Here is a 23786-nt window from a genome sequence, read left to right on the forward strand (position 1 = left end):
ACTTAATTTATTACTTTATTACTTAATTTATTACTTTATGCCAAAAATTAGTTTTCACATATTTCTAAGTCAAAAGGGAAATAGTTTTAGGGACTATTGTTTTTTTATTATTATTATTTTGTGCTGTATTTAGTTACTGAGCAGCAATAAATAACTCTTTCAAATATGAGGAGTTTTTATGTTAAGTTTTTTTTTTTTACTTTGAAATGAATGAATGCATAATAATCATGATAACCATGATTATTTCTCAGACTAATCGTACAACCAAAATCTATATCGTTGCATCCCTACCTGTACCTCAGCTCCAGTGTGAACAAAGCACGAATGCGTGGTGGTGCTGTCTTGTATCGAGGAAGTAGTACAAGAAATGCTCTTGTGAGCCTGCATTTTTTAACGCAATTTTTACTACCTTTCTGGACCCTTCAATGGAGTGGCATTAAGGATGAATTAGAGTTTTGAGTGTATAAAACAACCTGAGGATGATTATTACAGTTTTTGGGTGAATTAGCCTTTTATTATGAATAGAAAGAAGCTATGTTAATGAAATATTGATTTTTCTTTGTTTTCCTCAGGGAGTCTGGAAGTGATTTTACAGGGTAGGGGGGTACTTTGCATGTGGGTCCCCCTCCCATTACAGCAAAAAGTCTTATCTTGGTGTCTGATCTTGTCTTTTTTTTGCCTTATTTGTGGTCTAGCAGCTGCCTACTACCCTGCAACACAGCAGTACCAAACGCCAGTGCCTCCTACACCTGTGATGATGAACCCTGCTCAGCAGCAACAGGCTCCACTTCCACAGCAAGCTGCTCCACAGCCGACAGGGCCAGTCAAACCCAGAGAACGCAAACAGGTGGGTGGAAACGACTTTTGCTGTGTTTTTCGATTTAGTACTTTTTTTTTTTTGTCACTTACCTGATGCCGCTTAACAGATAAGGATACGTGACCCCAACCAGGGTGGACGTGATATCACAGAGGAGATAATGTCTGGTGGAAGAACGACTTCCACACCAACTCCTCCACAGGTTTGACACTTTCATGCTTTTGTTCATTATGCCATGCTCATTTATATTACAATGAGTTCATTGTTTTGTTTTGTTTTTCCAGACTGCTGGTACAGAAGTGGGAAGTCCAGTTCAGACCAATGGTGAAAGCGTTCCAACTTTTCCTGCTGAGATCAGCACTGGTGAGTATACATTCTTAATAATAATAATAATAATAATAACAAGCAAAAAAAGTACATTATTGCCAAAACTGTTTTTCCATCCTGAAAAAAGTGGCAAGTTTCAAATGTGATTTCCATGTCTGATAGATTGGATTTATCCACTTGCGTATGCATCAATAACCTCAAAATAAGGAATGTTTCAATAAGGAGGTTGAACCAACTGGAAGTTTAAATCTATAAACTGAGTTGACTTACTAAGAGATTAAAAACTTAAGAGTTCTGTTTCAGAAAAGCGGATAGGAGTTGGGTCAATCAAGTCTGAGTAGACTGATTCAGAGTTAAGCGTGCACACTGCAATTATAAAAAGGTATTATCAATGGAGCGTAGATAATGAGTCACCATGGCAACATCTGAAAAAAAAGAGATCAGCATTTTTCTCCAGCTGAACCTGATGTGCTCATGCAACAAATACAACCATATATTTAAAAAAAAAAAAAAAAAAAGCAACACCACTGTATCAGCGAAACAGAGACTGAGTGTGGAAAACATAGCTATTTAAGTTATTGTGCAAGTTTACGTTTAAAGTATTTAAATATTGAAGAATAATAAAAAATTAATAATGTAATGTGACGTTTATTGACTTTTCACTTAAAGTGGGGAGTTGGCCGTAATTTGAAAGTAATTTCAGACGTAATTGCATTAAATCGTATAAAATAGGCTACTGCATATTTTCTACTGCAAATTTGACAAAACAAGAATGCATATAACCTAAACTTGATGTTCAGAAATGTTTAATTTAAGATTCCCACTTTTACTCGCATTGATCAGTTTAGGATAAAATTTCTAAAATTGAGTTTTTAAATGGATTTAAATGTGCACTCATGTGTCTGAGTAAAAGTTCTCTTTCAGAAACAGGCTTGGCTTACCCTGCTTTCTTGAGTTTGCCAAACCTGCCATTTAAAAACGGAAAACCAAGAGTCTCATTTCAGAGTTAACATACTTTTGAGTTGATGGAGTTTTCACTGTGTTCCAGACCAATTTAAAAAAGTTAAACCTGTAAAAGTGTCATTGTTTTCTATTAAACACTTATTTTAAATGTATTTATTTTAAAAATGTTGCTAAAAGTACAATTAATGGCAAAGATTTACTTCAGTGGTGTATTGTCACTACTGTGGGGCTTAGATGTTACCATCAATCTGCAGTTTTACTAACAGGCTTAGCAGCAGCCTGATACAGTAGATAAGACTGATTGTAGAAGACTGAAGAGCTTAATTTGACAAAAACAACAGTCTGACATACTTTATTTCGCTTATTGCCCCAAAACAAAAACATTTGATACAAAACATTGTTCTGAGTCATAACAGTCTATTAATTTAACTAAAGCAAAGCTGACAGAAACTAAAACAGCTGACTAGAGCTGATGGAACTAACTTGCACATTGTTCAGTCACAAGATGGTACCAAACACCAAGCAGAAATGAAACTGGTTAAATGGAGCATAGATCAACCTATGTATTATTCATTCTTAAGATGGGGCCAAACAGTCAAAAACAGCGGTGTTACATAATGTAACACTTTAATTTGGATATTAATATATGGATGTGAACACAGGTCATGGTGATTTTGAAGTTTACCAAATGAGCATCTGCTATTCAGCGGTTGTTAACTGGGAATAATATACCTTCGAATGTCACAACTGACCAATCAGAATTGAGTATTCCAGACATCAGTGTAATAATTTAAGAAATTTCTGCAGCTTGTCATTTTTATCATTTTCATTTTTGTCAACCATCCATTTTGGTTAGAGAATTTATTTTTATTTTTAATAATGTTTACTCTGCTTGATCTTCAGATGATGAAGTGAAGGCCATGGTAAGTCCTGCATCTGCGTCCACCCCTCCTCCATGTAAGACACCAGAGCCCCCAGCACCTTCATCCATCGACTCTAAACCCGAGTCAGAAGTCAGACCTGCTTCACCAGAGAGCAAGATTCCCAGTCCTCCAGAAGAGGATCTTGTGGTACCCTCTCCTTCTCCTCCTCCTGCAAACAATCCCCAAACTTCAGAGCCTCAAATTGCAGACAGTGTGGATGCTCCAGTGCTCCCTGAAGCCTCTGCTCAGAAGGAGCCCAAGGAGCCCTGTGCTCCTGTGGAGCCAGAGGAAGCCGAGGAGAAAGAGTATGAACCTGTGGCTGAAACAGAAGTTACAGCAGCCTCAAGTCCAGCTGTTGTCGCCTCCAGTGCGGTGGAGTCTTCTCCTAATGTAGCTGAAGATCGTGATGGTGCCCCTGTAATCACAGAGATGCCCGTTCCAGAACTGGCTGCCGATGAGCCAAAGGAACAGCCTTTGTTAAACGGTTTGCCCCAGGACTCTGCAGAGGTTCCAGATGTAAAGCCAGAGAGCTCCGCTAATCCAGTTGCTGAACAAGTGGTTCCACAGGACCAGCAGAGCTGCCTTACAGCTGTTAAAGCATCTGTGGAGGAAACCGAAAAGGAGAAAGCGGAAGAGGCCCCCACCCCTGCACCAGTCTGCCTTGTTGAAGAAACAACTATGCAAGGTTGGTAAATTATTAAATTAGGATTGTAAAGAATATTATTTGTTTATCTCCTTTCCAAGTTTGACTCTAGTTACTGTCTCCCTAGCTGCCTCCCCAATAGTGCTAAAGAAGAAAAAGAAGATCAAGGATCTGAATAAGAAGGATGTTGGAGATGTTCTAGATGCCTTCAAGGAGGTTTGTGCTGTCATTATACATTTGTTTTTACAGTAGCACCTTTTGTGATTTTTTTTTTTATTTATTTTTTTATTACGTTTTTATTTTCTTTCTTTTTTTTTTCTTTTTTTTTTTGTGTGTGTGCATCTTGATTTAAGAATCTTGTGTACCCGTTTCAGCCAGAGGAGGAGAAGCCAGCTCCTGAGCCAGAGGTGGTTCAGAAAGAGCCCCCAGCCCCACCAGTGGAAGAGACAGATGAAACATGGGAGGAAAAAGAGGACAAGCTCGACACAGAAAATATTGAGCCAGAGGCATCTAAACCTGTGGAACAGAAATATCAATATAAAGAAGGTTAGAAGCAAAGTTAAATAAGCTTCATTAAAGATCACTCATCCTCTTATAGGAGCGCTTTAATTCAGGGGGGAATTTTAAAGCATTGTTTTGCGTTGATAAAGTCTTTATCCGATCAGTAAAACTGGTCAAGTTTTATATTATTTATTAATTTCTTTCAATGTTTTAAACTAAAGGAAAAATTTCAGCTTCCTTTTTCTATTCTCCACAATCATATGATCCTTTAGAATTGATAATAACATGTAAATTAGGAGCTGACAAAACCTTTATTATTTGAATCAAGCAAATTTTAATTACAAAGTTTGGTATAATTTGGTGAGAATAGGGGTGAAAAATGACCATTAACCTACCTTAACTTAGAACTTGATATTTTATGTATCAAGACTTGACTTTAAAATACATTTACATGCTTACTCATTTCGTTTTTGATTAATTACATTTACAATCAACTGCTGTCAAAAAGATTCCCGTTAAAACTAATTTAATAATTTACAAATTATGCATTGTGTGCTTGCCAGTGATATGTTTTGTAAAGAGATACACTACGTCTACGCACATTCATTGTTTTGCATGTCATGTTGTGCGCCAATACTTAACCTGTTAAATGCATATGTGAAACATCACAGTATTCACAAAAAAAAAATCACATTTTAAGTAAAATGTTATTGTTCAAAGCAAACACTTTGCCACCATTTCCCCCCCTCAAAGTTGTAGTTTAAGGGTGGTTTCACATCTAGACTTTTATTTCGGAACCTGTCTCCATTGCCTAGTTAGCATGGTTCGTTTGGCATATGTAAATCCAGCAATTGCGCTCGGATCCGCGCCAAAACAATCGCTCCGAGATCACCTGAATGAGGTGGTCTCGGCTTGATTGAAACGAACTCTGGAGCGGATCGATTGTAGTAAGAAAGCGATATGATCCAAGCACGGCAATTTCATAGTGTTTTATGGATATGTAATAGGCATATGGCAATACGAAGAGAGAATTAAGAGTAGGGTGGAAGGTCATTCCAGACATCCCAAGTCTCCCGGAAGTTCTGGGAGTTTTCCGCAAATGCACAGAGACTACCGAATGCCTGCAAACGAATGATAATCTCCCGGAAATTGTGTCTCCCTGCCGGTCCTCAAATACGTTGTGCAAATACGTACGGCATGATTTGACTCATCGGCGATTCTCTCAGATCGCATCTTTGATGGTTCATACTGTGTGATTGGCACTCACATGCACGAGCACCGATTTGCCTGTGATTTCAGGCATTTGTCGGCGATTTCTCAAAACCTGGGGCGAGCCGAAATCGCGGCTAAAATCACACAGTCTGAACTAGGCATAAGTGAATAGCCGAAATGTGCAGAAGGTTTTTTCTTTTTAGCTGAAGATGGTGTTTTGTTGACGATGGTGTGTAGCTTGTCTTGTGCAAGGCAGTCGCATTGTCTAAATGTCTCATTTTGGTCTATCCTGCAACTTTTTTCCCTAACAGAACAATGGAAACCAATCAACCCAGAGGAGAAGAAACGATATGATCGAGAGTTCCTGCTTGGCTTTCAGTTCATTAGTGCAAGCATGCACAAGCCAGAGGGTTTGCCACACATCAGTGATGTTGTCTTGGACAAGGTGAACCTTGCATCTGGACCCCTCAAATTTATCCTGTGCCGTTTAGTTTTTAAAGTTACATTCACTCACTTGTTGTTTGTATAACAGGCAAATAAAACCCCCTTGCGGCCCTTGGACCCCAGGAGTCTGATGAACTGTGGGCCTGATTTCACACCTTCATATGCTAACTTGGGTCGGCAGTCATCCGGAGGAGGAGGGCGAGGACCGGTCAGTTCAGTTTCTTTAGTCATAGGATTTTAATAGTTAAAATATTTACTCTGTGTTGAGGTCAGTCATTTATTTTTAAATGTTGAACTCCTTTCAGTCTGCACGGCGCCCTCAGCCGGGTCGAGGCAAAGACCAGATCAGTCGCAACCCCAAGATCATCACCAGCGTTTCTCTCAAAGACAACATTGAGCTCAACCAGGCTGAGAACGCTTGGACACCCTCGGTCAAGAAGCAAGTACGAAGTCGTGGAGAAGAGGAGGAGGATGATGCGGAAGCCGCTAAAACACAGGAGCTGTTCCGCCGTGTGCGCAGTGTCCTGAACAAGCTCACACCACAGATGTTCCAGCAGCTGATGAAGCAGGTGACCGAGCTCGCCATAGACACTGAAGAGAGGCTCAAGGGTGTCATTGACCTCATCTTCGAGAAAGCCATCTCTGAACCCAACTTCTCTGTAGCTTATGCCAACATGTGCCGGTGCCTTATGGGGGTAAGTAACTTTTTTCTGCAGGGTTGCTCGTGTCTGTTGCTTCATTGATGACCTGTTTTGTGCCACTGATGTATTGTAATGGTAATGAGGATCTGAAGAGCTTTCTTTTGGTTGGCACTCAAAAAAAACATGAAGCCATATTGTTGTTGTTCATTTTAAAATCACACAAATTGCAATTCTATTAATAATTACTGGGAGTGTTTCGGTTTCTCCAAATCACCAAACCGTACACTTCAAGAAGTTTTTAAAAGAAACGTAAATAGATCAAGCATTTTTTTCAGGAAACTTTGTTTATTGAATAAATAAAACATCTTATTTCTGTAAGAATCGATGCACCTACACAGCTCAAAGTTAATCAATTGAAGTGTAGTCGTACTTCAGAAATGAGAGTAAACCTCACTGGTTCACCTTTTAGCTTCTGTTTGCAGTTTTAGCCTGTTAAATACCAGGGGTGTAACGGAACACGGTTGATCCGTACAGATCACAACTTGCGGTTCGGAACACACTTGACCTGCAGATTAAATAAATTTTTTTACTTGTAGATTGATTCTAAATTTGTAACGATCACAGAGAGGTCATTTCTCGCATCATTCAAATCACATGTATGAAAGCATTTCGGCTTTCTTGTAAAATATAATGATGATGGAAGAAGTTGTGGTAGGTTATTCGACATGTGGTGGGTTTCATAAAAGGTGTTTTCTGTCACTATTTGTTTAGCCTGCATTAATGCATTCAATGTAAGCTGCACGATTAATTATTAAAAGATTGTGAAGTCAACTACCACGCAACAAATTATAAATGATGATGTATTGCAGATGTTTATCAATCCTTCAAATCACTGCATCCAAATCTGAAACCGCAAAAATTAAGAGATTTATCTTTTAGTCTTTTGAGTTTATGAAGTTGTAGGCAGCAATTGCATTATTTAAACAAGAGGTGGCGACCAACCAAACATGAAAAATATACCACTGAATAATTTTTCACAAATTATACATCAGCCATGATACCTGAAGTTTTATAAGTGAAAAAGTAAATCATTTATTGAAAATGAGATTAAAAATAATTAAATGTTGTTCAAATTATAATGTTAGATTTCTACATTTAGCATTAGCTGCAACAGTAGTAGTAACAGTGAATTTTTCAATATTTTACAATATATATTATACAGCTGATTATTTCTTAATTTTTATTTTTTTAAATGACAGGCTCTAAATTCTGTTTGTTAAAACCAAAAGTGTCTTGCAGGGCTGTTTTTTGTAAAAAAAAAAATAGAAAGCAGATTATACATTTGTCTTTTTTTGGCTGATCCGAAAAATGGTTCAATCTGCGACTAAAAACCATTCACTGATCCGAATCGTGAGATTTGTTATCCGTTACATCACTTAAAAACGATTACTGTTTTAAAATGTGACCTTGCTTCTTGTTAATAATAGTTGAATAAATGTTTTGTTTCAGCTTAAAGTCCCCACTTCAGACAAACCGGGAGTCACTGTGAATTTCCGCAAACTGCTACTGAACCGCTGTCAGAAGGAGTTTGAAAAGGACAAGGATGATGATGAGATCTTTGAGCAGAAACAGAAGGAGCTGGATGCTGCTACTGAGGTGAAGCATCAACACATTTTCATTCTGTAGTGACTGAAATGGTTCTGCTGAAATTCGAACAATTTTTATTTTTTGCCATAGGAAGAGGAGCGTCAGCGCCTGAATGACGAGCTTCAAGATGCCAAGGACAAAGCACGCAAACGGTCGCTGGGAAACATCAAGTTCATCGGCGAGCTGTTCAAGCTGAAAATGCTGACAGAGCCCATCATGCACGACTGCATTGTCAAGCTCTTGAAGAACCATGATGAGGACAGCTTAGAGTGCCTTTGCCGGCTGCTGTCCACCATTGGCAAAGACTTAGACTTTGAGAAGGCCAAGGTACAAATTAGTTTTACCTCCTGACAAACTTTCACAAGTTATGAGCTTCATTCTGTTATAATCCAATTTCCTGTTTGCTCTGTGTATAACATTTTTGACCATCATTTAGATTAGCGCCTTCTGTTTTTGCTTTGTTTTGCTCCGATTTAACATTGGCTTCTTGTTTGCAGCCTCGTATGGATCAGTACTTCCACCAGATGGAGAAGATCATTAAAGAGAAGAAGACATCATCTAGAATCCGTTTCATGCTTCAGGATGTTTTGGACTTGCGAAAGGTAACAATCTGCTTAGTATAAACTAACTAATTTAGTCGTGTGTGCAGTAAGTCATGCGTTACATCTTCTCTTTTAACTGTATTCAAATGTTCTCTGTCTCACAGAACAACTGGGTGCCCAGGAGAGGAGATCAGGGCCCTAAGACCATTGACCAGATCCATAAAGAGGCAGAGTTGGAGGAACACAGAGAGCAAATCAAAGTCCAACAGCAGCTGCTGTCTAAGAAAGACTCAAGTCAGGGTCGTGGGGGTCGTGGTGGGCCACACTCTTCTGGGGGCCGCGGGAGCCAGACCCAGGATGAGGGATGGAACATAGTGCCTATTACCACTAAGAGCAGACCGATTGACACCAGTCGCCTCAGCAAAATTACTAAGGTAAACATTAGCGTCTGACTGTAATATGTGATATTTCTTAAGTCTGATTTACACCTGTGCATCGAGTGATTGGTGTAATCCACTGAGCATACCTTGCATGTAGCCGATGTCATTGTGGACATTTATACTTCTGCGTTCTGTCTGTGCTATTCTGGGAATGACACTTTCAAAACACTTGTAGGCTGTCGGGATTCCACATTTCATTGTCAAGTTTCTTTGGTGTTTTGGGTTTTATGCTGGAAATGTGTGCGACGCTTAAGAAGCAGCAGCTTAAACTCGTTCATTCAAGAAAGAAAGAGGAGCAAACTGGCAAACATTCAACAGCTGTAACTCTTTATAAGGGCACTCATTGAAATACTCATCAGGAAAAACTTGGTGTTACTGGAGATTATTATTCTTAATTTTTTTTCTTTTACATTTATAAATTAATGAACATTGTGAACAAATGTCAGTACCGTTGCCATATATTGTTTTTCGCTATAAAGTAAACTGAAAACTAAACATGGGGCGATAACTGTTTTCAAGGTATACCATGTTTTTTTTTTAAAAGACAAAGAAAAAGAATATATTTTAGAGCAGTGAGCACAATACCATGATACTGTGAAACTGACATTTTTATTCAAGGTTATAATACCATCAGAATTTTATACCGGCCCCTGCCTACGAAACTAAAATCTGTCATCTCTGTGAGTTGACGATTGTTAAACACTTGCACCACTCCTCTCATGACTTACTGCTAAGTTGCATTTCTTACATTAGTGCTGCTCGTCAGGTTATACAACATGGGTATGCGAAAGGAGATGCCATGCCTACTGTGCATACTTGATGCAGAAGTATATATTTGTCTTTAGACTTGGCTTTCAGTTATAATTAGATGCCCCTATTCTCACTTGCGCCGTCTTGTCTGCAGCCTGGTGATTTCAACAACCAGTTGCTGGCCCCAGGAGGCAAGGGCTCATGGGGCAGCTGGGGTAAAGGGAGCAGTGGAGGCACAGGAGCAAAGTCTACTGGAGAACAAGGTAAGCTTTTGCCCAAGCCTTATTTAACCTAGACCCACACAACTGGGAGAAGCTCAGATCTTTATTCATGTTGTTGTTGTTTTTTTGGCTGCTCTCCAAAACATTTTGAACATGTCTTTGGACAAAAAGAAAGCTACATTATTGTTATGTTAGAAATGACCTCGCATTCCCCTCTCACTTAACTTGATTTTAAATTTGTGCGATTGGCATTTTTTGCATCATATTAAATAAAGTAAAACTAATCAGTAAATAAGTAAAAAAAAAATCACAAAGTTTTTTTTTTTTCATTTGAATCAAATATAGATAATATATATATATATATATATATATATATATATATATATATATATATATATATATAGATAGATAGATAGATAGATAGATGGATAGATATATATATATATATATATATATATATATATATATATATATATATATATATATATATATATATATATATATATATATAATAAATGAGAATATACAGTGCCTGTGGGCCATTAATCTCATCTAGAAACCAGGATTTTTAAAATGATCTTGACCTATCCATCACACAACACAACAACATTATAGAAACGACCTTAAGCAACCTTGACAGCAGTTTAGCAACCAACCACCCACCCACAATGCTATAGTACAAGTTTCCCCATGGGCAAGCGTTATATCAGGAAATGTAAACATCTAGTCCTTCGTGTATTTTATAGTAAATGCAAGTCTAAAGCTGTGCTCTTATCTGATGCAGACCAGGGACGACCAACCACGAGCACACTCAACCGCTTCTCTGCACTGCAGCAGTCTGGACCACCTTCGTCGTCCTCATCCTCAATGGACTCTGATCGTAGAGTGCCTCAAAGGTATATCAAGTGTTTTTGGTTTAGTCTTTCAAATGTGCACTCCCAAATCAACATAGTCACAATAATATGAATGTAATCTAGTCATGGTCGTCCTCTGTGCAGAAACAGCTCTAGCAGGGACCGTAGTGATAGAGATCGTGGTGACCGTGATCGCTTTGACCGTTTTGATCGACGAGATGACCGGGATAGAGGCCTGGACAGACCACTTCAGGCCATCACCAAACGCAGCTTCAGCCGAGAAAGTGAAGAGCGCAGAGGCGGTGATAACCGCGGACCACCAGATTCTGTACGCCGCGTGTCCAGCATGACAGACAACCGTGACCGAGGAAGTCGAGACCGCGATAGAAGCAAAGAAACTGGTGAGACTCGAATGCATGTTCAAATCTGCTTGAGCAGCACAGATCATTAAGCTGATGCTTCACTAATTGATCACTTCACTTTGCTTTGCTTCTTCAGTGAAGCCAATGGCGGCTCCTGCTCTTCCTCCGCCTGCTCCAGTCAAACCAGCCATGAGCGAAGAAGACCTGGACAAGAAGTCCAAATCTATCATTGAAGAGTATCTCCACATCAATGACCTGAAGGTTTGTATGTCCACTTGTTTCGCCCTATTGTGAATTTCCGCTCCACTGATGACCTTCATTAAGAGCCACGTGTCTGGGCCACTGATCTACACTGATGGGATTGAGGAACTGAGGAGCCGTTGCATACAAATATCCGATCTTGCTCCCATTCTTAATCCTGTGCAGATCTCTTCCACTAACCCGCTTCTCATTGCTGTGTTTGCAGGAGGCCGTGCAGTGTGTGCAGGAGTTAAACAGTGTTTCTCTGCTGTTCGTGTTTGTACGGAACGGTGTAGAGGCCACGCTGGAGCGCAGCACCATTGCTAGAGAGCACATTGGCCTGCTGTTTCAGAAGCTCGTTAGCGCTAAAATACTGCATCCAGAGCAGTACTACAAGGGGTGAGTTTACAGCTGGTCATTGCTTGTTATTCTGAGTAGGGCTGCACAATATTGGGGGAAAATGGATATTGAGAATATTTTTTTTCTTTGTTTATATAGATCGTGATAAACGGATCGCCAAAAAGAAATTGAATTCTCAAATGCAAAATAACATCATATAGTCTTATGAATAATTTGATAACATTAATCTTTAAAGCTCTGCATGTTATAATTTTCTTATGTATGATTACTTTAAATTTGTTTGAAACGTTTACGGTCACAAAATGGATGCAAATGATGACTAACTTTCACGCTATTATGGTTAACTATGCAATGACCCAAACCGCATGTCTTCTTAATTGTTGAGCCTGGTAAACTTATAATTCTGACTTGAAATATGACATTTGCAGATGCTCATCTTGCAACGCTGAAAGATATATTGTGCAGCAGGCCCGTGCAGAGACTGTCCAAAGGGCATGTACAGGATACGTTTTTTGTTGTCGGTGTTGTCGCGCACGTTCTGATCAGCTGTGTTGTCACGTGCGTACTGTTAAGCGGGGGGAGGGAGGTGGGTTGAGCGCACGTACTCAAGAGCGGTGTTGCCGTGCGCCTACTGAAGGGCGGGACGGAGGGTGTGTCGCGTCGCAGGGGCACTTTTGATCATTTTGGAAGGGCACTTTATATCCAAGACTAAAAAGGGCATGTGCACTGCACAGGTTGAGCCCTATGTGTGCACGTGCCTGTTGTGCAGCGCTAATTCTCTGCAATAATAAATGACCAGGATGCGCATACAGAACACCTGTTCCACTGATGATCTCTGTTTTGTGCCCTGTCTTTAATATTATGTCTGGGCCACTGACCTATCCTGAGTTTTTCATGCAGGCTTTAGTCTCAGTCAGGGTAGAAAATGTTTAAAATATCCTTTTTTTTTTTTTTTTTTTTTTTTTTGCGCAAACATGATTTTTTTATTGTTCCTGTTAAAAGGGCTGCTCGATTTTGGGAAAAATTATTCAAATCGATTACTGTTGAAGCCAAAATTAGAAGCGTTTCTGAGAATAAATAAATTCCCAAATGATGTTTAACAGAGCAAGGAATTTTAACAGTATTTCCTATAATATTTTTTCTTCTGGAGAAAGTCTTTTTTTTTTTTTTACATTCGGCTACAATAAAAGCAGGTTTAAATATTTTGAAACCCATTTTAAGGTTAATATTGAGAGTTAATATGAATAATCACTAACTGCGTTTTGACACCTATTTGACCATTAAAGTGCTCACATTAAGATGACTTCAGATGCTCTGCTCGTCACAGTGTGCGAATGAGCACAACCGTCTGCAGCCCGCATGCTTCTGTGTGCGCGCACAGTCAGAAGCAAAACCACATGCTCCACACACAGGAGCATGCAGTTTAGTTTGTGCTTCTAAGAGCAACACACTTACAACTAGAAAGGGGGCGGTGAATAATGGAATAATCGTTTATCTCGATTATTGTTTTTTCATAATCGTTAGATGCCGAAATTGAAATCGGATTTTCGATTAATTCCACAGCCCTACCTGGTACGATCTTTAAGTTACAACTTGGGCTGTTATAAACATCTTAATTTTACCTTCCTGTCAAATCTGTATGTTTTTGGTTGAAAACTATGGGAATTTCTTTCTTTTCAGTTCTTTTGCTTTTATCCTTTTTCCTTTTTTTTCTTAAGGCAAGGATAAGAAATTATTTTAACAGCATAATGTGACCACTTTACTCTTTTTCTAGAGTTTTGTACAATTAAATGCAAATGGAAAAATGCATGATGGAATAAAACACAGGTGCTTGGCTGAAACTAGCTGTTAAAGTTACAGCAATGACTGATTTCTATTGGAAATTTGCTGCAGTTATACATGCTGTTATACATAAATGATCCAGCATTTGTTTTTATCAACTACGTTTGCGGTTGCTGTGCTTAACTGATTTTTCTCATTCTTTATGCATCCATCATTTTAATATTTTTATTCAAATTTTTGCCTCAACATAACTCAAGCCAACAAATAATGTTCATGATTTTAACAATTTAAATGTTGCGTGTGACGCTATACTCACGTTTGGATGTTGAATTTCCCTCACCCCAGACTGCAGGAGATTCTTGAGATCGCAGATGACATGGCTATTGACATTCCCCACATTTGGCTTTATTTGGCTGAAATCATCACCCCCATGCTACAGGACGGTGGCATCCCCATGGGCCAGCTCTTTAGGTTAGACATTTATTCTTTGTAAACTCCAGATTTAGATATTAAATCATCAGGGCAAATAGACTAGGCACACCTAAACCCTTTTGACCTTTCCAAATGTTTTGTTTGACAGGGAAGTGTCCAAACCTCTACTGCCTATGGGCAAAGCTGCCATCCTGCTTGTTGACGTTCTTAACATTTTCTGCAAAGGACTGGTGAGAATCACACTGTGGCAAATGTTGAGTTACCCAAAATCACTGCAGTTAAGGAATTATGTGCATGTCTTTTATTATATTCCAGAGTCACAAAAAAGCTGGAGCCATGTGGCTGGAGGCTGGACTCAGCTGGAAAGACTTTCTGCCTGAAGATGAGGATGTCAATAAGTTTGTTACAGAACAGGTGCTTGAAGCTGAACATTATCAAAATAATATAGTAGTAAATTATATAACCTGAATGAGTGATTTGATCATTTGCACAGACAACGTTTTATTTACCGTATGAATCAGCATATTTTAAGTTTGATCCAATTATTCAGTGACCAAATACATTTTTAATGGTTGCTAGTCACTATTTGTGCAACTATGTAATGCTACAACCTTCTTTTGAAGTTTCAAATAATGATTTCAATTGTAAATTGAGTACTTTGACTATTTGAATATTTCTAACAAAGAAGCAAGAGTTTAGATTGAAATGACTTAAGCTGTTTCATAATACTTAACTTGCACAATAACTGCTCTCTGTGGTCATTGGCAGATTTAAATGTACTACTGTCATCCTCAGAAGTATAATTCTAATTGTGACCATTTAGGATTAAAATGATGTAGGCATTTATATTGAGATTGCAATCAAAAATGAAAATGTGTTGAAAAAGTGCTTCCAAACCTTTTTTTTTTTTTTTTTTTTTTGAACACAAAAGATAATTTAAAGAAATCTGAAAACCTGTAACCATTTACTTCCAAAGAAGGAAAAACAAATATTAGCTGCATGTTCTCAGTTTTTTTTTTTCATTGAAACAATTCTTGTTTAACCGAAAAAAAAGATTTGAAATGAGTGAAGGGTGACAGATTTTTTTTATTTTTTGGTGAACTGTGCCTTTAATTTTGTCTTCAAAGTAATAATATTGAACAATAATATGCTTAAACCTGTTGATTTTTATTGTTTTGCAAACATGTCCCTGCAATAATCATCTGTTAATCTTTTGTACTTGCTAGAAATATATTTATAATTGATTAATTGCACTTAATTATGCTTTGCAAAAACATTTTTGTGCATATGTATGCAGATAGAGTATATATGTTCAAGCATAATACAAACATAGCAATGTATAAATATCTGAGCCTGAAGGTCATAAAGATGATGTATTTTCAGAAAATGGAGTTCACACTGGGCGAGGAGTCTGAGAAGCCCAGCAAGAAAGAGCTGACTGCTGAGGAGCTGAGTAAACATTTGGACAGGTTGTTACAAGAAAAAGCCAACAACCAGAGGATCTATGACTGGGTAGAGGTGAGCGCTTGTGCTTTGGCTGAGATTCAAGGCTCTGCAAACAGACATTAAGGCATCGCAGCGATCTGCATTATGGGTATAGTAGTATGCGCATGGGACTTGCACTGACTGCCGTTTTTTTTCTTTTAAAGGCCAATCTGGATGAGCAAAAGATGAGCTCTAGTCAGTTTGTGCGAGCACTGATGATGTCAGTGTGCCAGTCTGCCATTATATGTGAGTGAATCCATTACATGCTGTTGACGGTAGTTTGACTTCAGACCTGATCTCTCTCTGGTCTGTGCTCGATGTTAATTGTGTGCATTAATGAACCATTATAGGTGAGAACCCTTACCGTGTGGACGTGGAGCAGATTAACCAGAGGGCAAAGCTGCTGCAGAAGTACCTTTCTGATGAACAGAAGGAGCTGCAGGCACTCTACGCTCTCCAGGCTCTCATGGTGCAGATGGAGCAGCCGGCCAGTGAGTGGCGCTTTTGTTTTTATAATCTTCCTTTAAACTCACATGAATTGATATTGCACTAGACTGATTGAAAATTGGAGTCATATAAAAGTCATATAAAAATTGGAATATACCCGGTTGTTAATTTACAAGATTTTTAATGATGAAATAAAGGAAGTATGGAGTATGGAGAGAAGTATTTTTTTTAATGTATATTAGAATGTTGCTCAGTTTATTTTCACCTCTTACCAAGCATTTCTACCGTGATTAAAGAAGACATTGATGATATTTAAAAGAAATAGGCTTTTTAAGGAACACAATGCAGCACTAGGCCTTATATATTTGCCAGCTATTTGAGTTATTTAAAATAATGAAATTTAATACGATCACATTTTGTTTTTATAAATATAGGTCAGTATGTTTCAGGTTTGTTTTGTTATTTTATTGATTTTTTTAAATTTTATTTTTAAAAAGATTGTTACACTGAATTGTAACTTTTTTTTGTCTGTAGTTATTTTATTAAACTGATATTTAACTTTTAGATATTTTAGTTTGATGCAAACTCTAAAATACTCTAAAATAAAACATTTTATTTTTAGTTAAGCTGTGTATAAATGCTATATATTTTTAGATTCTTTAAAAAAATATATATATTTTAGCATGTCAGCATTGTGCTCCAGTCCAGTCTAATATGCTGATATTATCCTTTATAACACATTTCAGTGTAGGATTTTCAAGAAACATTTGCATTAGTTTGACAGCTTTTGTAACATTCTAAATTAGAAATGTGAAAAGTACGGACTTTGGGCCGACTATTACTGTAATTTCAAAACCTTTATTTCCACATAATATTTGAGTACTTTAGATTGGCTATTGTGTTCACATGCTCAACAGTAATGACTGATTGGCTTCAGTGATCACCGCTTCACAACCTTCAGAGTGCTTGCACAGATACACAGACACTGGAGCATTTGAATGCTGTGTCTATGGCCCCGTTTACACTGTCATGTCTTAATGCCCAATTCCGATTTGTTGCCTATATCTGATTTGTTTGCCTGTCTGTTTACACGTTGTTTGAATTGTGAACCATATCCAATTCATGCGTTTACACTTGCCATACAATTTACGATGTCGCGCATGCATAAAGGCGGATTCTAGCATCTGTGCCATGATGAAATGTATAATGCATTTATAAATAATGTTTTGTTTGTGTCTACCCATCCACACAATGTTCTTATTTTGTTGCTGTTGTACCATGGATATTTTCTCAATTTGTCATTAAACATGGAGCTAACAAATTACTAGATAAAATAAGAATTTAATCTGTTGTCATCAGTTAAACAAGCTGACTCCTTGCCAGAAGCGGCCCAGACTCTATACACAGACTCGGGCCAGAAATGGTTAACAGTAATCATCACAGTGGATGTGCGCGAGCGAGCTGCGGGCCATACTCGGCCCGGATAACACTCGCCGATGCTCAAGCTCAGGCTGATTACTACCTGCTATCTGGGACTAGCCACGATGGAAGAAATTGTCTTGTTTTTAGCTCTGCGAAGTGTAGTAAAAGCAATGAATGGTTCAGTCCAGATTTACCCTACACAGTTTATGTAATGATATGGCGTGCGTGCGTGCGTGTGTGTGTGTGTAGTTGAAGATGTAGCTTTTGCCTGTGCGCGCAGTGCTGCGCACTGATGTTGGAGAGAATAAAGTTGTTCTATATGAAGCCGCAGTGTGTGTATTAATAGTGACAAAAAGCAAAAGTTACAACACAAAGTTCACCCAACTTTAAAATGATTTTGAGGCGGAGGTGGGAAAGGGCCGTCATCGGAGGTTGCACTTATGGTTTGTGCTGTATGATGTCCTCCACCATTCAGAGGAATGTATGGGTACGAGAGAGGTATCAGGTCTGGTGGGAGCAAATTGTGTTTTGTAAGCAAATCCTCAGTTTCCTCTGATGTTGTTTACCACGTTGGCATCTCCACAGACCCTCCTCGGTCTGTTATTTAACCGCAGAGAAGCACTACATTGTCGCAAGTTTAATGATGTACAGAACGAAATGCCTCAAATCCGATCTGCCTGTTTACATGACAGTCGCATTGTCACACATCCGATCTATATCTGATTTATTTCCAGATATGAAGGAGGCCTGAAACCGATCTCTGAATATCTGAATGCATGCGTTTTTTTTGTTGTTTTTTTTTGTTTACACTGTCATAGAACAGATTTGATCTGTGTCACAAATGAGCAAAAAATTGGAATTGGGTCACATTTAACTGGCTGTGTAAACGGGGCCTAACAGAGGATCTGTCTGACAGGGATGGGCATGGGTTGCCGGTGTCCTGCAGGGTTTTGCTCCAACACCAATCAAACACACCTGAAGATGCTAATCATTGTCTTCAAAATCACTAGAAAGCTATAGGCAGGTGTGTTTGATTATGCTTTGAGCTAAACTCTGCTGGGACACTGACCCTTCAAGACAGAGTTTGTCTATCTCTGGTCTATGAGCAGATATACAAGCAATCTACTGATAAATCAGCTTATAGGGCATACTCTCACTTGGCATGGTTGCCTCAATCTGTTTGAAGCGTGCTTGTCCCCTCCTAAAAGCCCCAACTCGCATTGCATCTTTACCTTCTGAACATAAGCGTGCTAAAGTCATTGATGCGGCTGTTCAGTTTAAGAGGCAAAAAAAGGACTCTCGCTCAGCACAGTGGACATTGCTTTAGTTGTATCATTTTAGTCGTTTGGGATGTAATGACATGTAGTCAAATATTTTATAACAGATCCACCACTTGTACTACTGGTATTAGGAGGTTTGCTAAAGGTGCAGCTGTTGTGCAGTGAGGGGTTTGTGTGTCTTAATAAACTATGCCAGTTTGCGATTTGTTGAAAAGCAAGAATGATTAATAAATCCATATTAAGCAGTCCCTTAAAAGTGACGTTGCATCTTCAGTTTTGGCCTCACACATGCTTTACACTCACAAAACAAGCATATCATGCCAAGGCCCAACCGATCTGGCACACCCCATTCAACCGGGCCAGGGCCGGTCAGCTTAACAGTGCCTGGCCCGATTCAGAACACTCACACTTCTCAAACAAACTGGAAAACACACCTGGGCATGGTTCAGATAGCATAGTTTGAGTGCACCCATAGATGTGGCTTTCAAACACTCCTGTTTTTGTGTATTTGAGTAATCACTGTGTGAAGCCATCATCATTGGAGCCGATCACGGTAATTTGAGGAGCACTTAAACACAATGGCCAATCAGAGGTATTATATTTCACTCAACACTGCTGAAATTGTTCATGGAAATGCTTGTTTAGTACAGAAGTTGGTGTTTATTACGTCCCTATTATAAATGTAAAAAATAAAATAATGAGCTATTCTGAATGAAACATGTACACCAGTAGCAGGACTGAATTTGTTTTTGTTTTAAATGACTATTGCTGAAAGTGTCGCTGAACAGCCTCATTTCTGTTTCCCCTCAGATTTACTGCGCATGTTTTTCGATGCGCTGTACGACGAGGACGTGATCAAGGAGGAAGCCTTTTACAAATGGGAATCCAGCAAAGACCCAGCGGAGCAGCAGGGCAAAGGCGTTGCTCTAAAGTCCGTCACTGCCTTCTTTACATGGTTACGAGAGGCCGAGTCTGAATCCGACAACAGCTAATCCTGAACTTTGCTCGCCCAGGCAGCAGCGCAGTGAGAGAGGGCAGAAAAAAAAAAAAGAAAAAGTAAAAGCGCTGCCGGGAACTAAAGGCGAGGATTTCTGACAACCAAGTTGAACTGGATCCTCACCAAGCCAATCTTATCTGTTCAGGATGGCTCTTGACAGATATAAACTACAATCATTTCTCAGTCATTTCTTTTGCTCTCTATATCTCTTGTGGCAAATGTCCACCTAAAACAATAAATAATAATAATAATTAAAAAAAAAAAGATCTTCAGGACTGCTTAAACGTGTTAACAGTTCATCCTCATTTTTATTTTTATGAGAGAGAAAAACCTTGGGGGAAAAGTACAAACCAACGCTGCTCTTACATGTTAATATAGATTTATATGCAACGTGGGATCTAACAGGACGTCCTGTATCATGTGGAGAAGGCATGATGGGAATCATGTCCTGTAGGTTTGTAACGTCCGATCAAACGCAGAGCTCCTACAGACGTTTCTCTTTAATGTGTGCGTGCGAGAGGACTGATGTTTTTAAAGCCGCAATGATAAAGGTGTACGAGCGTAGCATCTGATGAATTCTCAAAGTGAGGGATGAGATTTGAGTAGCGTTTGTATTTTGCGCTTTTAATGCTTCCTGTATCCTTTAGTTACGGGGGTGAACTTGTCGAACTTCAGGATGACGGTCTCGGATGGACTTTGACTTTTTTGACCTTAGTGCTGCTGGATGACGAGGGTCCAACATGCTTCCTAATAAGCCATCCATGTCCCGCTTCCTACCCCACACTTTTGCGTCTTACCTCTCTCTTGACGAACTGATGGGCCACTTCAGCCCCACTTGAGCTAGCCTGCGGTGGAATTTTAAAGAGAAATCATTAAAACTTGAAGCATATAGAAAAATCAACTTGATGAAATGACAGTAATGATCCTAAAGCCTTTTCTACTTGTAGAGTGGAAACACATTTCAGGAGCGTTCTGTACATACATATGGAGATGTTTTTTTTTTTTCTTTTTTTTGTGTGCTTATTTTCAGTTATTAAAAGTTAAGAATCTGATGTAATGCCATTTATTTTTCCCCCCAACAGAAATGGCAGTTTCCCTGTATTTAAGATTTGTTTTCTTCCAGATGGTAAGAGGTGCTTACAGTGATCCGTTGATTTAGTTTTATTGAAAGAACTTGTGTAAATATGTTTTTCCTTTTTTTTTTTGCTCTCTTTATTATTTAAGGAAATGAATGCTTTCACATCAAACTGGAAAGATTGGAGAGATGAAACATTGCAAATAAAAGATTAAGTTGCAAAGTAGAGTGTGTTTTGGGAATGTAGGTTTTGGATGTGTTTTGTTGAAATGCAGCTGGTGCTTTCATGCTGCAGTCAGCAGTATTTCCAGGAGAGGGAGTCATTTTTGTTTAAATACCACAGGATTATTCTCCATGCTTGATTTCTAATGCGTTTATCTTTTTTTCTTTTTTCATATTCTTTTAAATTGTTTATGTTTGACTGAAGAGTAGCTCACTTGTCCGGGTCTAATGTACAATATGTAGTTTATTAAACATAGCAGGGTATATGCAGCAGTCCTCAATGTAATTTCAACACCTTTATAAGACTTTTTAAAAACCTTCTCTGCAAATTTTAAGACCTCATTGCCACTTCAAGTTCTAATTAGTATCAAAGCTTTAACTTAAACAGTTGTAGTTCAACAAGCTTGGAAGAAACAAAGCTTGAAATAATTATGCGTTTTTTTCAGTGACACTGTTTAAACCTTGAAACTCAAATTTATCCAACCAGAAGTTTGCAAACTTACATTTTCCTAGTAAGCCGCCTGGAAAATTGAGGTGTGCAGTTTTGACCTGGACTGTAAACGTAAAACATTTTCAATTAATTTGACGTGTAAAGAAATGAAAAAGTAACCTGCATGAAGTGTTTTGGTAACCCTGCTAAAATTAGCTTAAAGTTAAACCTTTAAATCACAAAAAGAAATGTATAAACAGTCAAGCGTGAAATGATTCATACTCCTGGTGAATTCTGACTTAAAGTTTTTCACAGTTCCCACGCTTCTTGAAAGTACTTAAATTCCACACATATGGATTCAAGGCCTGGAAAGTACTTAAAAACAAACAAAGGCCCTTGAAAGTGCTTGAATGAAAATTGTTTAGGATGTTATTTCAACAATTGTACTGTGCAGCTGACAAAAACAGCAACAAACCTAAATTTAAATCTTGTACAAGAACCATGCTAATGCACGTTTTGTCAATATTTTAGAAACCACATTGAAATGTTACCAGTATTGGATTAAATAAATTTTAGTTAAAATATTTTTATAAATATAATTTTTTTTTTTTTTTTTTTTTTTTTGTGTCATTTCCAGTAAAACAAAACAAAACATAAAGAATTGCTGGTTGAAAAAATTAACCAAGTCAGAATTTGCCAGTGGTATGAACTTTGTGGCTTGGCTATGTATGTTGTGTGCATATATATTGAATCTTTTATTTTGTAATGTTTTAAAAAAAAATTCTGTAGCCAGCCAATTGAAAAAGGTTCTGTTTTCTCAAAGTGGATCTTTAATGCAGTTTCTCTCCCAACTTTCTATTAAATGATGAGCTTCAAATAGGGCATTTAGTGACATTTTAAGCACCGATATTTGCTGCACTAGCTGGTCGGATGGTCGTCATAACCACACTTTGATGCAACAAAAATATTTCCTACTATTTTGTGAAAGAGCTTAACACACTAATTTAACACACTGTTTATTTAGAAATGTGCATTTAAACTGAGTTATTACAGTTGTATAAATGTTTTGAGATAGGACTTTCGAACCACCCAAACCCTCTCTATGGGCCTGAACATGTTTGCCAATTTTATTTCTCCACCCACCAGATTTATACTGGAAAAACGTAGGAGTCATTCTATTCAAGTGTCTTTTGAAAAAGTGCTGCTTTTGACGATTTGAAGAATTCTGTCAGACAATGAAAGTGTTAATTGTGTTGAGACCTTGAGACCAAATTTAAATTTTTCAAGATAAATATGCTTAGCGGAGCTGGCACTTATTTCATTCCAAGACTTTTTCCTCTCAAGGTCATGACGCTGAGGTTTATTGGAGAAATTATTACTGCCATTTCAGTTTTTATTAGCTCCTGACTGTACATAGTATTATCAGAGCTTTTCATTAAAGAACAGAATTGTCTCCTTCAGATGAAACAAGTTCTTCTGATGAAAATCTGTAGTTTAAATCTCCTAAAATATTTTGATGTGTTTGTGTATACAGCCAATACTATATTAAGGATGTTTTGGTATTGAAGTCCAATGTACAAAAGTCACAACAATAGACAGGCATACTCGTTCCTGTATCCATATGTAATGTTCTGTCCCCCTAAACCAAAATCTCGGAGGAAGCAATCTGCATTTTTACCTTTTCAAAATCATTCAATATATGGTATTTTAATGTTTACCAGGGTGGACACAATTTCCCAATTAACCAATTTGCATTTACAGTAAGTGTAAGTCCCCACTGGGATATAGAAATAAGTATGCACACACTGCCTGTCTATGAAGTGTCACATTAATTTTATTGTACTGCATTTATTATTATTTTTAAATAACATGGTCGAAATAATTTGCTAAAATAAAATGCTGATTTCTTAACTCCTCTGAAGTAAATAATAATGTTGGCCTAACTTATTACTCGAATGTTCAAGCGTAATTGTTCTTAAAGATAGATTGCCAGCAGATACATAAAGTCTCTGAAGGTAGACCGAGATCCTAGTTATTTTAAACCCCGGCCAACCCTTGAGACCAGATTAGTTTATTACGCTTTTTCCATGTACTGCAAACACAGCTGCACTTCTGGCGGCAGACTGCTGCTGAAATGAAGATCATTTCATTTTCTCTGAATGTGTTTTGGATAAAGAAGCAACACTGGCTGTAGCTTTTCGACCTTGAGATGCTGAGGTTTAAATGGCCTTACATCACACAGGGGAAATTGACAGATCATTGTCTGAGACAGCAGATACAGGCACAGTAATGGGCATATGAAGGTAACCGTAAGGTTTAAGAAGCCT

The 23786-nt window shown here is 38.2% G+C and overlaps 1 protein-coding gene and 2 non-coding genes across 26 annotated transcripts in view; all 3 read left to right on the forward strand.

The window, feature by feature from the left end:
• eif4g1a (eukaryotic translation initiation factor 4 gamma, 1a) overlaps nt 1-21030 on the forward strand; it is a 40608-nt gene extending 19578 nt beyond the window's left edge. For 12 of the 24 annotated variants that reach the window (XM_073920507.1, XM_073920578.1, XM_073920515.1 and 9 more), the window contains 25 exons: nt 699-847; nt 927-1019; nt 1102-1180; nt 3011-3715; nt 3801-3889; nt 4048-4219; nt 5698-5831; nt 5919-6038; nt 6136-6525; nt 7981-8127; nt 8209-8445; nt 8616-8720; nt 8825-9094; nt 10005-10113; nt 10856-10967; nt 11070-11326; nt 11424-11548; nt 11754-11926; nt 14015-14140; nt 14250-14331; nt 14417-14515; nt 15485-15619; nt 15751-15832; nt 15937-16077; nt 19546-21030. In XM_073920507.1, coding sequence (XP_073776608.1) covers nt 699-847; nt 927-1019; nt 1102-1180; nt 3011-3715; nt 3801-3889; nt 4048-4219; nt 5698-5831; nt 5919-6038; nt 6136-6525; nt 7981-8127; nt 8209-8445; nt 8616-8720; nt 8825-9094; nt 10005-10113; nt 10856-10967; nt 11070-11326; nt 11424-11548; nt 11754-11926; nt 14015-14140; nt 14250-14331; nt 14417-14515; nt 15485-15619; nt 15751-15832; nt 15937-16077; nt 19546-19727 — 4313 coding nt within the window. In that variant the 3' untranslated portion in view covers nt 19728-21030. 24 annotated transcript variants of the gene reach the window in all.
• LOC137488415 (small nucleolar RNA SNORD66) lies at nt 6565-6625 on the forward strand. Its single transcript, XR_011007441.1, has one exon. It is a non-coding gene; the product is annotated as a small nucleolar RNA SNORD66 (small nucleolar RNA).
• On the forward strand, nt 11589-11664 carry LOC137488414 (small nucleolar RNA SNORD66). Its single transcript, XR_011007440.1, has one exon. It is a non-coding gene; the product is annotated as a small nucleolar RNA SNORD66 (small nucleolar RNA).
• Nucleotides 21031-23786: the final 2756 nt, after the last annotated feature.

Source organism: Danio rerio, chromosome 2 (genome assembly GCF_049306965.1).
Source record: "Danio rerio strain Tuebingen ecotype United States chromosome 2, GRCz12tu, whole genome shotgun sequence".
NCBI classification, from domain to species: Eukaryota; Metazoa; Chordata; class Actinopteri; order Cypriniformes; family Danionidae; genus Danio; species Danio rerio.